The sequence below is a fragment of the Stomoxys calcitrans genome, chromosome 1, assembly GCF_963082655.1.
Source record: "Stomoxys calcitrans chromosome 1, idStoCalc2.1, whole genome shotgun sequence".
NCBI lineage: Eukaryota > Metazoa > Arthropoda > Insecta > Diptera > Muscidae > Stomoxys > Stomoxys calcitrans.
Genome location: NC_081552.1, coordinates 137,466,166 through 137,484,369, shown reverse-complemented (window position 1 = coordinate 137,484,369; position 18,204 = coordinate 137,466,166). Strand labels below are relative to the sequence as shown.

At 37.8% G+C, this 18,204-nt stretch overlaps 1 protein-coding gene across 3 annotated transcripts in view; it reads right to left on the bottom strand.

The window, feature by feature from the left end:
* LOC106090542 (tyrosine-protein phosphatase 69D) overlaps positions 1 to 18,204 on the bottom strand; it is a 247,392-nt gene that overhangs the window by 80,642 nt on the left and 148,546 nt on the right. For all 3 annotated transcript variants that reach the window (XM_059369645.1, XM_059369646.1, XM_059369647.1), the window contains one exon: positions 15,939 to 16,091. In XM_059369645.1, the coding sequence (XP_059225628.1) occupies positions 15,939 to 16,091 (153 nt within the window). The remainder of the gene's footprint in view (positions 1 to 15,938; positions 16,092 to 18,204) is intronic.

Below are 18,204 nucleotides of genomic sequence, written 5' to 3'. Positions count from 1 at the left end.
AATTTTACCAAAATTTGTTTAGAAACTAGTAAAAAGTAGTATTATTTAAAAATAATACGCTTAAATTTTGCCTTTAGAAAAAATTTTACCAAAATTTGTTTAGAAACTAGTAAAAAGGCCGGGCCGAACTTTGGATACCCACCACCTCGGGTATATATGTAAACCACCTTTCGTCAAAATCCAGTGCAAAACTCGTACCTTATGTCCCATAGCAGAAATATGTGGAGGGGCTTAACTTTAACTTAACTCTTTGTATACAATTTCGGCAACATCGGACAATAAATTCGCTTTTTATGCCCCCAAAACCTAAAACCGAGAGATCGGTCTATATGGCAGCTATATCCAAATCTGGACCGATCTAAGGCATATTGACGGAGGATGTCGAAGGGTCTAAGACAACTCACTGTCCCAAATTTCAACAAAATTGATTAATAAATGTGGCTTTTATAGGCCTAAGAACCTAAATCGGAGGATCGGTCTATATGGCAGCTATATCCAAATCTGGACCGATCTGAGCCAAAGTGACGGAGGATGTCGGAGGGCCTAAGACAGCGCACTGTCCCAAATTTCAGCAAAATCGGATAATAAATGCAGCTTTTATGGGCCTATGACCCTAAATTTGAGGATCGGTCTAAATGGCAGCTATATCCAAATCTGAACCGATCTAAGCCATATTGACGCAGGATTTCGAAGGGCCTAAGAGAACTCACTGTCCCAAATTTCAGCAAAATTTGATAATAAATGTGGCTTCTATGGGCCTAAGACCCTACATTTAAGGATCGGTCTATATGGCAGCTATATCCAAATCTGGACCGATCTGAGCCAAATTGACGGAGGATGTTGAAGGGCCCAACACAACTCACTGTCCCGAATTAAAGCAAAATCGGATAATAAATGTGGCTTTTATGGGCCTAAGACCCTAAATTTGAGGATCGGTCTATATGGCAGCTATATCCAAATCTGAACCGATCTAAACCATATTGACGCAGGATGTCGAAGGGCCTAAGACAACTCACTGTCCCAAATTTCAGCAAAATTGGATAATAAATGTGGCTTTTATGGTTATGGGCCTAAGACCTTAAATCGGAGGATCGGTCTATATGGCAGCTATATCCAAATCTAGACCGATCTGAGCCAAATTGACGGAGGATGTTGAAGGGCTTAACACAACTCACCGTCCCAAATTTCAGCGAAATCGGATAATAAATGTGGCTTTTATTGGCCTAAGACCCTAAATCGGCGGATCGGTCTATATGGGGGCTATTTCAAGATATAGTCCGATATAGCCCATTTTCGAACTTAACCTACTTATGGACAAAAAAAGAATTTGTGCAAAGTTTCAGCTTAATATCTCAATTTTTGAAGACTGTAGCGTGATTTCAACAGACAGACGGACGGACATGTCTAGATCGTCTTAGATTTTTACGCTGATCAAGAATATGTATACTTTATAGGGTCTGAAATGGATATTTCGATGTGTTGCAAACGGAATGACAAAATGAATATACCCCCATCCGTCGGTGGTGGGTATAAAAATGTCATTAAAAATTTGAATTTAAGAAAAATAATAATAATGAATCCCCTATCCCTTTTGGGTGAATAACCATAACAATGGCACAACAGGGGTCTTAAACCCCTAAACCCCTGACTTTAAAACCTCATAGGACGTCGAGAAAAGTTGTAAAAAAATCTTTGTATGTACAAAATTCATGAGTCGCATTTTAGGAATATTTTCATATACACATAGCCCATAAAGTCTGCGTTCACCTGACAAACTTTTATGATTGGTTAAAGAACACAAAATAAAATTATAAATCAAATCAACTCTTTTACATATATTTTTTCTTCATATTCCTAACATTAAAAAACCAAAACAAAATTCTAAGTTTGGTTAAGCCCTTTCACTCTAGAGCGATTTAAATATGATAACAATTAAATATAAGCACCACAAAGTCTGCGTTATTTAAACACAAAATAAAAACATATTAACACATTCTTAATATTTGGTAGGATAGCCACGTTGTTTTAAGACTGCACTTAGTCTATATTTGGCATAGAGTTTACCAACTTCTCTGTTTCCTCAGATGTTATTAACGCCCATTCTGCCTGCATGACACTTCGTAACATCTCCTTGCTGGTTATAATGTGCTGACGAATTCTTTTCTTCAATAGATCCCAAAGATGCTCAATGGGGTTGAGATCTGGTGATTGGGGTGGTGTTTTAAGCTGCTTTGGAGTGTTATATAGAAGCCAAAGCCTAACAGCCTCCGATGTGTGCTTTGGATCGTTATCTTGTTGGAACCAAAATGTCGTTGCTAACCCTAGTTTAGCGCTGTCCAGCTCAGTCCCGGACTTGCGCCACACTATTTGCCGACCTTTAATGCCAAAAATTCAGAATTTGCTCTCGTCGGAGAAAATAATTTGTTTCCAGAATTCAGGAGGCTTATTGATGAAAGTATTAGCGAATGCAATCCGCTTTTGTCTGTTTATGACTGAAATATAAGGCTTTCTTCGAGCAACTCTTCCATGAAATCCAGCTCTATGTATTGTAATATTTTTCTGGCAGTTTCGGCACAGGTGCTTTTTTTAAACAATATTTTAATATTTTCAACAATTTTGGTTGATGTTATACGAGGGTTGTGGCTTGCCATATTAATCACTTTGCACTCTTCTCTAACGGATAATTTTTTTGGACGCCCAGGCCGAGGCTTTGAAGTTATAATGGACAGAAGAATACGTTCCTCCAACTGTTCCACCAATATTTCTAAAGCTTTGTCCTTCTTTCCACAATTTAATAATTATTTTTCTTACAGATATGCATATTTCCTTTCCTTTAGTTTCCATGTTTCCAAATTTATTAATTTTTTAAAAAACCACGTGTAACTATTACGCGTCATGATAATGAACTGAAACTGATCAAAAATAAGAACAAGCATCATAAAAAGTAACGGTACTTTCGAAGTAAACAAAGTGAACGCAGACTTTTTGGTTGTCATAATTTCTTCTTATGAGACAAAAGTACCGTTAGAACAAAAATGCAACAGCAAACTTGTATTTTTGTTTTTGTTTTCTAATTTAAGAAATATAAAGAAACAACATATACAACAAAACTTAACTTTATTTAGTTTTTTATGTTGTTTTTTTTTAATCAATAAAAAAGAAATTGTCACATGAACGCAGACTTTATGGACTATGTGGACTATATGAAAAAGTGTTTCTTTTGTTTTGCACGACACTTGTTATGAACCCAGGTTCAAATTTTTATCACGAAGACTAAATTCCTAACTCTGCCCCAGAATGCAGCCCTGGGAGAAAGAAAAAGAAGATGTTATTCTGATTGCGATAAAAAGAAAAAATCTCTTGGAAAGTGTCGCTACATTAAAGTCTAATTAAAAAAAAAAAAATAAATAAATAAAATAAAATAAAATAAAAAAGAAAGTGTACATTCAATTGTAAATGAAAAGAATGTTCAAAACAAAGTACTTTCAAAGGAGAAAAAAAATTAAATTGAATTGTAACATCTTACAAAAAGATCAAAAGCAAAAGAAAAATTGGAATTTCAAGATGTCCAAACAACAAGAAAATATCATTGAAACAAAATAGGAAGCATAGAAATGTACATACGAATAAAAAAAACTGGAAAATAATATCTGAATTTTGTTAAAAAGTGAGTGCTCTTCTGCAAAACAGAATTCCATAGAAAAATAAAAACTAAAAATATTCGTGCTCGATGCACTTTCAAAGAAATCTATAGTGAAAGAAGCGATAAACATGCAAACAAAAGAACAAAATATCCTATGTAGATAAATAAATTATGATATATTAACAGTTAATAAAAAACAATTATATGAAAAAAAGAACTACATATATGTAACAGAAAACTAATGAAATATTGCAAATAAACAGAAAAAGAAATCAGATGAAGACCACAACAAGAGCGGGGAGTTAAATCTGATGCACTAAAAAATAAGTGCCAACAAAGTTATTAAGAAGAAGCAGAAAAAGAAAATATTTCTTGCGGTAGACTTCTCTTCGGTGATGCCGAATTATTTAATTTTGTTCCCTTTGCTTTTCTAATTATTAAATGAGAAATGTATGTACACTAAATTTAAGCAAAGAGAAAAAGGTAAAAGGAGATTAGCTCTAATGTTTTATTTTTTTGTTTGAAAATTAATTTATTCTAAATTTTTAACCTATTGAGTTTCTAATTCACTCCTGAATGGTGATGAAACAATCTCTTGATGCCAGACATGTATGTATGTAGGCTTATGTAGAATTATGTATATATGTACATATTATTTCAGTATTTAGAGGGTAAAAGTTAAGAGAATAAGTAAAAGTATGTAAGGAATTGATTGTAAGTATGTAAGGATATAAGAGAAAAAAAAATATGGATTTGTAAATATGTAGTTATAATTGTACATTTTCTTAGCTCACCTCTTGTTGACATTTTAGTACAAAAACATAACAAAAAAAAAAGAGTAATAAATGGATCATTGAATAGGCTCTTATGAATTTTAATATAAACAATCTGTTCTCTTTCTCTCTTTGGCACTTAATTGAAGAAATTGCCATTATGTCAGAGTAAGTTCTTCTGGGTGGAAGGGAGGGGTATTGGGTTGGTGAATTTGGTTGTAAATAAAGAAATGTGTTGAGGGGAAAGCAGACTAAGTGATTTTGGAGTATTACCCGTACATTTTGGAGCTTGGGGTAATGCGTAGGCTGCTTGTTTGATAAACGGCAGGAGGGGTGGGATTCTCCAAACTATTGTGTGTCAACCGCTTCCTTTTTATGCCTGTCTTGGTTTTTATAATATCCCAATAAAAGAATAAACTAATTTACCTTTTTGACACGATTAGTTATGTTCGCAGCTGTTTGCATATCTCATGGTGACAAAGAACCAACCCGAGACTGAGGCCTAGCTGGTTTAGCCACCGTGTCAACCTGCATCTAATGAGATATGCACCCTACAGTAGGCAGCATGCAACACACTGTATATGTCCTTTATTTACAATTGCAGTATATTAAATACATTACAATAATATATGACCAATATTAAACTGTTCAGTGTGAACTGTTGGGGCATCAACAGTTATTTGTTTATACGCTAGGTCAGTTTTCGGCAGTTTGCCAAATAAAGCAGACCAAATATGCACAATTTGTGTGGTATTGGACGGACTGTGGTGGAGGGTATACCAAACGAAAAAAATCTTTTTAATTTCACTGTTGAGCAAATCCAGATCGACAATTTCATTACCCGCTGTGTCTTTTAATTGAAAACAATTCTTCAATTCCCCACTGTCAAAAGCCCTATAAAAAGTGTAAAATCCAATTAAGTGAATGATTTCCCATTACGTTTCATTCGAGTTTCACCCTGATTTATTGTGTTTCGTATTTAATTGTGCATTTAAAGACTCTCGAATGAGTGTCGCACTAAAATAGTTTGTGACCTTATCCTCATTTTGGTTTGATTGTTATCTTCGTCATTACAATTGTTTCGTTTCCGACGCATATCTTTGGGCGACTTTGATATTCCATACTTTCAGCGATCAAGCATATTTTTGGGTTGCTAATTAAAGTTGCGCATTAAGCTTTTCATGATAAATATGTATTGCGTGTATAATAATTGCGATGTCACGAATATGCTTGGACGCAAGTTGGTTTGCTGGTTATGTGGAGGCTTGAAGGGTAGACACTATGACAAGATAATAGTTTACGTTGCCCATGTCGAAAATGTAGACAATTAGACGTTGAGTTTTATAAACTTTTCTCTGAGGCCTTGAGAAGGTAGTTTTTAATCACCGTTTAGGGATCATAGTGTTCAGACGAAGGTTCTTGATGTGTCCTTGAGTGGTACTATGCCTTTTGTGGAAGAAAATGATCGACCAAGGGAGAACTTAGTATTAAGGAAGTCGATTCCATCAATATCAATTGACCCCCTGACATCCGACGGACTTTTGCCATACCGACTTTTTCAATGCCGTTTTTAACTTGCTCAGGGGAGTAAGTAGGTGTCTTTGGACTTTTTAACAGAGCATGTCTTAAAAAAGCGGAAGTTTATTGGGATGTGTATTAACACGGCTCAAAGAATACAATAAAATTACCAGAGCGGCAAAAGTGCCTACTGGAAGCTTTTCTGCGAACATGTCGATAGCGTTAATGACACCGCCAAGATAAGAAAGTTTCTATCAAAAACCCATGTGCAAACTGAAACTTTGGTAGACGACATGGGAGTGAGAGCAGAGACAACGGAGGACATGTTGAGGCTTTTGATGAAAACCCATTTTCCACAGGATACCAAGGGGCTCACAGCGACACCGGAAGGTTTATAATTATGCAATTTATGGTGAAGGAAACCTTAAGGAGCTTCAAACCATTTAAGTCACCCGGACCTGATGGAATATTTCCGGCGTTACTATAGAAAGAGGCAGACTATCTGGCGCCTCATCTGGCCAATATTTTCACAGCGTGCCTAGAACTTGCATATACTTAGGAAGCCTGGTAGGAGGCAAGTGTGGTATTTATACCCAAGCCAAGTTCTGCGACACCAAAGGCCGACAGACCCATAAGCCTTACGTCCTTTCTACTCAAAACCATGGAACGTATTGTGGACACCATGATAAAGAGTATGACATCCAGCGAACTACTCAAATACAAACAGCATGCCTATTACAAGGGAAGGTCGGTGGAGACTGCCCTGCACGAGGTTGTGCACAAAATAGAAGGATCCTTCAATACCAAAACGTACACACTGGCGGTATGCATTGACATCGAGGGGGCTTTTAACAATATGCGAACCGACACACTGATCCAGTCCTTAGACCAGTACCGGGTGGACCCGGCCCTTACAGATTGGATAAACCATATACTAAGGAACAGGTGGATAAATTGTGTGTCCCATGGCATAAATATAAGGAAGAAAGTGGCACAGGGCACGCCACAGGGGAGCATTTTATCGCCACTCCTTTGGGTGATCACCATAAATGACCTATTACGGATGTTGACTGTGGAGGGATTTGAACCCGTCGATGTTATAATACTTTTAAGGGCTAAGGATTCGAACGAGCTATGCAGAAGGGCCGAAAGGGTCTTGCATATGGCATATGACTGGGCTAGACCCTGAGATCTCAATTTTAACCCAGAGTAGACTGAAATATGCCTGTTCACGAGGAAGACGAAGATGGGCCAATTAAATGAACCACGTTTCCGCAATAAGACGATTTTGATATTTGAGAAGATCAAATACTTTGAAGTGTCACATTCAGGAGCGTACTGGGAAGGCTCACAGATGTTGGGCACTATATAGACTGCGGCCCCCAAATGGGGCCTGAACCCGAGGATAGTCCACTGGCTCTACAGGAGCGTGATTAGACCAATACTTACTTACGCCTCTGTAGTTTGGTGGAGCATCTCATACCATCGCGGTATAATCGAGGCGACGATAAGAAACCTGAAAGAAAGGAAGAGGTTTTCGATCGGATACCTGAGATGAACCTTGAAGTCGGGTGCGAGGCACTGCTGCCATCGACACAGTCTTGGATTGAAGAAACCCTTGTAAAAATCCTTCGTTAACAGCAACTTAAAATCCTTCGTTAACAGCAAACGATACAATGTTAAACGAAAAGATGATTCTTTGATTCGTTTGAGATGGAAGAGAGTGTAAGAGTATGAGGGCACGCACATCTTTTTATACCCTCCAACAGATCTTGTTACCGACAGTAAAATTGCCATAAGGGCAATAGCAACCAGGTCGGTAAGGTCACGAACAGTCTTGCAGTGTAAGAAGAAGATTAACGCCTTCTCTGAGTATGGCAAAATCCGCAGCGTTTGGGTGCCGGGCCACAACGGAGTATGGGGAAATGAAAGGGCAGACGATTTGGCGATGAAGGCCAGAGGACTGCCGTCAATAAACTTGGTTAACCCGAAGCCTTTAGGGTCGACGCAGTCCGGTTAAGGGAGTGGGCGACGCATGCAATATTGTGGAACAGCGAAACGGTCGGTAGGACGGCGAAAATCCTATGGGAGGATCCAGATCGTGAGAAGACGAGGCTATTACTGAAAGAATGCAAGAATGAGGTCAGTATAGCTATTGGTATCATAGCGGGACACATAGGACTACGAGCTCACTTATGTAAAATCGGTGTGGCAAGTGATAGCATGTGTAGGACATGCGAGGAAGATGATGACGCGTTGGAGCATTTCCTTTGTCATTGCCCGGCTTTCGCATCTAACACATACCGGCACTTAGGTGGAGACACAATACCAAACATGAACCAACTTAGTTGGGAGTTGTATTGAAAACAATTAATGATTTTGTAAGTAGCACGGAATTCCTAACTTAGACTTTTCTTTTTAGAGGTTACTTTATATTATTCTTAGAGCGCACAACAATCCAATTACTGGCTTAGGTGTATGTCGATAGTGGCATGAGGCGGATTAATATCTGCACCCTCTTTTTAACCTAACCTAAGTAAGTGTTTGCCGTTCCCCGTGCTACTCAAGTTAAGCATACGGCAGCGGAGAGGAACGTGACTGGAGATGTATACGATTTGAAGCGCCACACTGTTGATAAGGTTGCGAAGTTCATTGAGGACGAAATGCATTGAGTTTAGGCAGAATGACTGCAGTATTTTCAAATTTGAGGATAGGCAATCGAGAGACATTATCTCGTATAAGATTGTGCTTCCTTTTAGAATTTTTGATTCTTTGATTAATGTTTCGTTTTGGCCCTTTGGCCACTTGGTTAAGAACTTTATCGTGAAAGGCCACCCCGGCTCGCTCTTGTTAAATTGGATTATGTTCCAAAAAATAATGTTTTTTGGATATTCCTTATTAGAACGTCCGCGACCTGAATACGAAACTGAGCGCATTGTTTATAAATAGTTATTCTTGTGAGTACGAGGTAGTTGTTTTTACCAAGACTTGGTTAGGACCTGATATTTTTGATTCTGAAGTATTTTGTAACGATTTCCAAGTCTACGGAGGAGATCGTCTTCACTTCGTTTATGGTACAACCTCTAGGAACTTCGTATGCGACAAAAGAAAGGTCTTTTAAGAAAAAATTCAACTAAAAATCCTTCGTTAACAGCAAACGATACTATGTTACACGAAAAGATGATTCGTTTGAGGTGGATGAGATAGAAGAGAGTGTGTGAGTATGAGGGCACGCACATCTTTTTATACCCTCCACCATAGGATGGGTATATACCAATTTCATCATACCATTTGTAACACCTGGAAATAATTGTCTAAGTCCTTAATGGGGTATATATATTCGTGATCCTTTATGTTGTATATATATTCTTGAAGGCGATCTAGCCATGTCCGTCCGTCCGTCTGTCAAAAGCATGCCATCTTTCGAAGGAGTTAAGCTAGGCGCTTGTTTTCGCACAAATACTTCTTATCATTGCAGGTCAGTTGGGATTGTTAATTGGCCAAATAAATTCTCGTTTAGATATAGCTCTCATATAAAACAATTTTCAGATTTTACTTCTTGAGCCTTTAGAGAGCGAAATTCTTATCCGATTTGACCGAGTCCAACAGATGTACGAGTAACATGTATGGTTCGAATCGGAAACCTGATATATTGTAGCTCTCATATAAACCGATCTCCCGATTTGACTTCTTGAGCTTATAGACGGCGCAATTCTTATCCGATTTGCCTGAATTTGGCTAACCCACATTTGTTTTAAATCAAAAATTGTCAAAATTTTTCTGTTACAGTGAAATTGGTATAGATACCTCAAATTTTTTTTTTGAAAATTGTGGCCGCTATTGGTTGGACGAACTGGCCGATCGGCGGTGACATTTGGTTAAAGTCAGAGCTGAATTTTGTACTGCTTGCCAGCACACTATTTATAGGCAGATCCTAATCTTTCAAAGCCTTCAAAATGTGCTTGTCTTTACAAATATCTTAGTTTTATAGCGATAGTTGTGGCGAATCAGCTTAAGTATTTTAATGAAATGTTTTTTATTTTTTTTTTTTTTTCTTGAAATAGTCAGTTTTTTTAATCCTCCCCATATTCGACTCGAATATGGTTCAGACCGGTCTTTGCTCAGATATAGCTACCATATAGAGTCATCTTCCAATGGAGGGTCTTAATCCCATAAAATCCCGATTTCACTGAAATTTTGGCTTGTATAAGAGTCCTCGGGATCTGAAGCAAATATGATATAGACCAGCCCCCATTAGCATATTACTTTGGATATGGTAGCGGAGTTGTTACGAGTGTAAAAGAGAATGTTTAATTTAGTAATGGTGGTGGGTATCCAAAGTTCGGCACGGGCGAACTTTTCAAGTTTTTACTTTTTTTTTTATAATTTCGTTATTCTGTTTGTAACTACTCGAAATATTCGTCTAAGTATTTATATTCTTGATCGTCATGCCATTTTAAGTCGATCTCATCATATCCGTCCGTCTGTCTGTCGAAATCTCGCTAGCTTTTGGAAGAAGTAAAGCGAGCCGATTAAAATTTTTCACAAATACTTCTTATTAGTGTAGGTCGGTTGGGATTGTAAATGAGTCTGATATAACTGCCATATAAACCGATCTTGAATTCTTGAGCCACTTATCCGATTTGGCTGAAATTTTGCATGAAATGTTTTTTTATGATTCTTTTCAAAAACTGTGCTGAGTGTGGTTCAAATCGGTCCATAACTTGATATAACTTTCATATAAACCGATCTAGTGTCTTGACTTCTTGAGCCTCTTGAGGAAGCAATTCCTATCCGATTTGGCAGAAATTTTGCACGACGTGTTTTGTTACGACTTCCAACATATGTGTCGTATATGGTTCGAATCGGCCCATAACATGATATAGCTGTTATAAAAACCGATCTGGGATCTTGACTTCTTGAGACTTTAGAGTGCGCAATTATCCGATTTGGCTGACATTTTGTACAACGACTTCTCCCATGACCTTCAACCTACGCGTTGAATATGGTCTGAATCGGTCTATAACCTGATACAGCTCCCCTATAGAACGATCTCCCTATTTTATTTCTTGAGTCCCTAAAGGGCGCAATTCTTATCCGAATTACCTGAAATTTTTGCATAATGACTTCTACTATGGTCTCCAATTTTTAATTCAATTATGGTTTAGATCAGACCATAACTTGATATAGCTCCAATAGCATAGCAATTATTTTTTATTTGCTCTCAGCTAGTTTTATGATTTAAATAGGTTATTTTTTGTGTCGGTGAATTGGTTTAAAATGCCTTATTTCCATAAAATTTTACGCAACAAAATTAAAAATTAGGCAACTATAAGCCACAAATTTGTTCGACGAGCCTTCTACGTTCTGCTTAAATGATGCCGCTAATTTCTCCTCCCATAGTCTCATTTGTACAATAATCACAAATCATATGGCGCAATCCGTAGTCTGGTCATCAAGGTGTCATTTCAAAATTGCCATTGCTCCAAACACAACCAAAGAGACTTGCCCTCGTTTGTTTACGTGTGCAAGTAAAATGGGAAAAAGAGAAACTCAAACAAAGAGAACATGCAACAAAATTGGGTAGTTTGCTGTGAATGAAAACACAGAACTGAAATTTGAATACCGTCAAACTGGCCGGCTGTTCTCAGCAGTCGCGTGAGTACACCTTCATTAATCCACCTTGTTCTCCTACGAACTTTATTAAAATCGATCGAAAATCCGAATTTAAAGGAATTTTTTTTGGAAGAAAATCAATACTTCAAAAATTAAATTTTAAATTTTTTAAAAAATATTTCATTGTGTCAAAGCCTACAGAACTACGAAATCTCTACTAGAATCCATGCTGCTTGATATTGACTGATAGATTTCGATCCTAGCTCTCTATAAGCTGCGTTTCAATTGCTTTAAATACTGCATTGTGAATTATGAAATTCCAAGGAAATGACGAAATGGTTCCATTTGAAATAATTATTTTGAAATGTAAATTGAGTTGGTTGATTCGGTTTGTAAAGAAAATGTCATCAACCCATTAAATGCGAATGGGTAGAAAAATACCCAAAAAAGTCAATGCAATTAAATGCACCTTTCTTCGCTTAATGGTTATAAAATATAAAAAAAATGTTTTTTTTTTTGTTGTAAATACAAAAAAATTTTCGTTTAAGAAATGTTTAAAAAACGACTACGTCAATATAAATGCTCTAAATTATGAATATATGATATTTCATCCAAATTGGACAAGGGAATCGAGGGTCAAGCGCAATGGGTTAAATTTTTGTCTTTAAAAATTGTCTCTAGGAAAAATGTTAGGAAAATGTTTTCGTTTCAAAAGATGTTATTGCAATTTATCGAAATTTTTCTTTTAGAAGTTCGAAGATGCTCGGCCCTGAGCAACGTTTTGCCTTTAGACAAAAAATTTTATTGAAATTTTGGCTTTACAAAAATTTTCACTGAAATATAGTCTTCGGAAACGAAAAATTATTAATATGTAGTCTTTCGAAAAACGGGTCGGGCACGGGCTGAAGAATATGTTACGCTGAATTATTAAAACTTTGTACTTGGGAAAAATTGCGAAGCAGTTTTATCTTAAAAAAAAAAAACCGACGCTGAAATTTTGCCTATAGAAAAAAATTCATTAGAACTTGTTTCGAGAAAATTTCATTAAAATATTGTACTTTTTAAATTTTAAGGTGATCAAGGTCTGGTCAAAATTTTGTCTCTGTAGAATAATATAGATATGAAATTTTTTCATTTTAAAAAGTTTTACTAAGATTTTGTGTTTAGAATAAATTTAATCAAACTTTTTTCAATAGACAAAATCTACCGAATGCATTTATTGAGCCTCTAGAGGGCATGCACTCATAATAATTTGTTAGCAAAAACAGCAATAATGTTTGCTCAAGCAACAGAAAGTCTGGGATAGCAGTATTTTTTTGTATGTTCATCTCAGTTTTAAAAGCGTGCACAATTTCACAAATTTTTAGCGACAAACAAAATGTCTACTGAACTCATATTTATACTATTAAACAAAGAATCTTCCCTTACAATTTTTAATAACATATGGAAAATGCTTTAACTAGTGTTTACGTTTTGGCATCGAAGAATTCTTCTATTTTATGCACAACCTCGTGAAGATCGGTGGAGACTGACCTGCACGAGGTTGTGCATAAAATAGAAGAATCATTCGATGCCAAAACGTACACACTGGCGGTATGCATTGAAATCGAGGGGGCCTTTAACAATGTGCGGACCAACACACTAATCCAATACTTAGACAAGTACCGGGTGGGCCCGGTCCTTAGAGACTGGATAAACCATATGCTAAGGAACAGGGGGCATTTTATCGCCACCCCTATGGGTGACCACCATAATTGACCTATTACGTATGCTGACTGAGGAGGGATCTGAACCCGTCTGCTACGCAGACGATGTTATAATGCTTCCAAGGGCTAAGGATCCGAACGAGCTATGCAGAAGGGCCGAAAGGGTCTTGCATATGGCATATGACTGGGCCAGACCCAGAGGTCTCAATGTTAACCCAGAGAAGACTGAAATATGCCTGTTCACGAGGAAGACGAAGGTGGGCCAATTTAAAGCACCACGTTTTCTCAATAGGACGATTTCGATATCTGACAAGGTCAAATACTTAGGTGTGATCTTGGACAGAAAATTGAATTGGAAGTGTCACATTCAGGAGCGTACTGCGAAGGCTCACAGATGTTAGGCACTGTGTAGACGGGCCGTAGCCTCGAAATGGGGCCTGCATCCGAGGATGGTCTACTGGCTCTACAGGAACGTGATTAGACCAATACTAACATGCGCCTCAGTAGTTTGGTGGACTGCTATGGAGAAAAAGTGCAACATAAGGACCATACAACAGGTTCAGAGAACATGTTGTCCTGACATAGGCGGAGCGATGGGACCACGCCCACTAGGGCACTGGAGACTATTCTAGATACCCGACCCATTGACATACAAATTAAGTGTGAGGCAGTCACTGCGGCTGTGATGGGATGGGAGCAGCTCATACCATCGCGGTATTATCGAGGCGACGATAAGAAACCTGGAAGGAAGGGAAGAGGTTTCCGACCGGATACCTGAGATGAACCTTGAAGTCGATTGCGAGGCACTGCTGCCATCGACACAGTCTTGGATTGACGGAACCCTTGTATTGCCATCTGGAAGAGCATGTTACATGGATGGATCAAAGCTAGAGGACAGAGTGGGCCTGGGGGTTTACATTGAGAACCCAGGGACTGACATCTGTTTTAGACTGCCTGAACATAATACGGTCCTGCACGCGGAGATCCGGGCGATATCGGAATGCGTGAGGTGGTGTGGTGCTGACGCGAGGACGTCGAGTGTGAACATCTTTAGAGGCAGTAAAATTGCCATAAGGGCAATAACAACCAGGACGGTAAGGTCACGAACAGTCTTGCAGTGTGAGAAGGAGATTAACGCCTTCTCTGAGGATGGCAAAATCCACATCGTTTGGTTGCCGGACCATAACGGAGTAAGGGGAAATGAAAGGGCAGACGATTTGGTGGTGAAGGCCAGAGGACTGCGTTCAATAAACTTGGAACGCAGTTCCAGTTCGTGACAAGATGAGGCTATTACTGAAAGGAAGCATGAAGGAGGTCAGCATAGCTATTGGTATCATAACGGGACACATAGAACTACGAGTTTACTTAAGTAAAATCGGTGCGGCAAGTGATGACACGTCGGAGCATTTCCTTTGTCATTGCCCAGCACTAAGGTGGAGACACAATATCAGACATGAACCAATTTAGGGGAGTGGCATTGCAAACTATTAAGGATTTTGTAAGTAGCACGGAATTTCAAACTTAAAATTTTCTTTTTAGAGGTTACTTTATATTTTTTTTTAGAGCGCACAACAAGCCGATTACTGGCTTAGGTGTATGTCCATAGTGGCATGGTGCGGATTAATATCTGCACCCTCTTTTCAACCTAACGCAACCTAACTATTGTTTTAAAGTTCATAAGTTTTAAAAAGTTCGCTTCAATAGTTAAAAAAATGTAATTTAAAATCAGCAGACAGTGTTTGCTGACATCAGGCTTTATATGATTCGGCTTTTACTTGTTTGGATTTATTTTGATTAAGTGCACCCAAAAATAATTAGTCTGCTGATATCATCAAACAATGTTCACTGATATTAAATTAAAACTTTTAAACTTTTGATTGAATCCATACAGAGTTTTTAACTTCTTTACAACAATGCAGGAATTTGCTAAATATTTATAAAAATGCCAATGTTGGGCGTTAATCTTCTGTTTAACAGAATACATATAAAAGTAGCACTTAATTTGTCTGCTGTTATTAAAAGTCGTTCAAAAATTAGCAATTCGTAGAAAATTTAAAAAAAATTGTAAAACGAAAATTATAAAAATATTTATTACATCTATGAAATTTTTTGGATTCTTGAAATTTTTACCATATGAAAACAGCGGCAAATGTTTGCTGTTTCAGCAAAAAATTACTGCTGTCCCAATTTAAGTAGACTTTCTGCTGTTACAGCAAACATTTTTGCTGTTTTTACTCACAACATACCCTGAGTGTGATGCTCATTCGAGCACCAGATGTAAAAATGTAAATGTCACTGTAGTTAAATACAAGGCTCGTATATACAAAACACAAGTCGTCAGGGCGTAGACAACAAGAATTTCTACGTGGCAGATTTTGTTCGTTAATATTTTGCGGAATAGCAATCCTAAAGTGGGTATAGATACATAGGAAAAAAATAACTCAAACCTAATTTGTTGCTAAGTAAAAATTACAAATTATGAATCTTTGGTTTCGCCACAAATTTTTGCATGATTCTTTAACAAAGATCCCAATTTTATCGTAAACAAAGCCCCATTTTTTTTATAAAACAAATCTACTTGAATTAATGTTTTGTGTGTAGACAGTTTGTGTAGAGTATATCCCACATAACCAGTTCATAACTAATTGCGTGGTACCCTATCTTAGATTCATATAAACTTACTTCAAACTCCGATTCTAATTTGCATTTCTCTCTTCCGTCTTCAGGTTTTAATTTAAGATTTTCCACTGTTGCTGACAATTCAATAGCACTGACTTCAGTGTTTCCCAGATGTGCTGTATCGAGGAGTGCTCTGTATAAGAATATATACTGTTTCTGTAAAAAATTATAAAAGATAAAATTTATAAAATTATACATAATAAAGATATATATATTTTATATATAAAATTCAATGTGTGTTTGTTTGTTTGTGCCGTATAGACTCAAAAACGGCTGAACCGAATACCTTTTCACAGATTGTGTAGGTTGGTCTGGAAAAAAACATATACTACGCCTAAAGTAGTACCCAAAAATAAAAGTGGACCGGTCGGGACAATATGGGATTCAAATGTAAGGTATTCAAGAGTAAAGTACGAATTTCATAATAAAAGTTGGGTTCAAGTACCTGGGTGGCCGCCCCAGCCCCAAAACCCCTTATACGAGGTTTATTTGACGATCATGACAATATGGGACTCAAATGAAAGGTATTCGGGAGTAGATTTTGAATATGGTCAGGAAGTAGGAATAGGCTTCATAATTTATTGATAACGGAAGGGGGTGGACCCTCCACCGTTACCCCCAAAATACCACCCAAAATCAAAAGTGGACCGATAAGGACAATATGGGTATCAAATGAAAGGTATTGGAGAGTAGAATACGAATATGGTATTAAAATTTTAGTCTAAGTACCCATCGGGCCCCAACCCCAAAACTCCCCCAAACAAACATATTGGACGTTCATTCCAATATGGGGCTCAAATGAAAGGTATTCGGGAGTAGATTTCGAATCTGTCATACAAAATCAGATCGAAGTATAGGGGGTCATGCCACCCCTGAAAACGCCATTAGACCCATTATGACTACATGATACTTAGCTGAAACGATTTTCTTAAAATTTTCATAGATTGTGTACGATTGTCTGGATGGAAATATAGGCTCTATAATTTTTAGATATCGGGTGGAGGCGGACCTTCCTCCTTACCCCAAGAAACGTCACCCATACCCGATAGTGCTCCGATGGGCACAACAAGGGTATCAAATGAAAGGTATTGGAGACCAGAAAACGAATATGGTACTAAAATTTGTGTCCAAGTACTCAGCGGGTCCCCACAACCCCAAAACTCCTCTGAACAGATAAATTCGAAGGTCATGTCACTATGGGACTCAAATGAAAATTATTAGGCAGTAGATTACAAATATGTCATAAAACATCAGGTCCAAGTAACGAGAGATCGCCCACCCCCAAATACATCCCAAATGGGCATATTAGCCTATCATGGCTATATGGGACTCAAATGAAAGGTATTTGGGAGTAGATTACGAATATGACGTACAAATTTGCGTTCAAGTTTAGGTGGCGCTTTTCCTCCTAAAGATTCGTCAAATAGGTTATTTGATAATATGAGACTCAAATGAAAGGTATTTAAGAGTAGAAAACTAATTTGATATCCAATTTTGGAGCCAAGTGAGCTAAACCGAACTTCATTTCCGTTGATAATAAAGAACGAATTTGATATCTATCTTCAGTGCAAAGTGCCGGTAGCCGCCCCAGCCCCAAAACACCATCCAAACGGTCCATATTTACCGGTCATGGCAATATGGGGCTCAAATTAAAGGGATTTGCAAGTGCTGCACGAATTTGATATCCATATTTGAGTCGAAATGTCTGAGGTGCCATCCCTCCCCTAAAAAGCACTTCTCATTACCCTAATTTTAAAAAACACCAGGAACCGAGCAGGGGCATACTTCCCACACATCAATGAGTGCTTTCCGATTCAAACTTAAACTCAATGATAAGGGACCTTTTTTATAGCCGAGTCCAAACGGCGTCCCGCAGTGCGACACCTCTTTGGGGGAAATTTCTTTAATGACCATGCATGGCATTGTAGCTCGCAAATGACGCCAACATTAAGAGGGGATAACCACCGCTTTGTTCGATGTTCTCGCCAGTATTCGAACGCGTTCAGCGTCATAGGCTACAACGTCACGAATTTGATATCCGCATTCAGGGTGAAATGCCCCCACCCTAAAGAGATATTAGAGAATTAAAGAAGGCGCAGGAGAGCTGGCCCGGTTCGGCTAGTACATAATAAAAATATATATGTATTTGGAATCACGCACAATGAACATTAGGTGTGAGAGGCCGCACATTGGTAGGTTGTGCTTATATCGAAGTTATGCAAAAATTCGTTTGAGAGGGATGCGAGCATGATGCAACCTAAGTTTGACA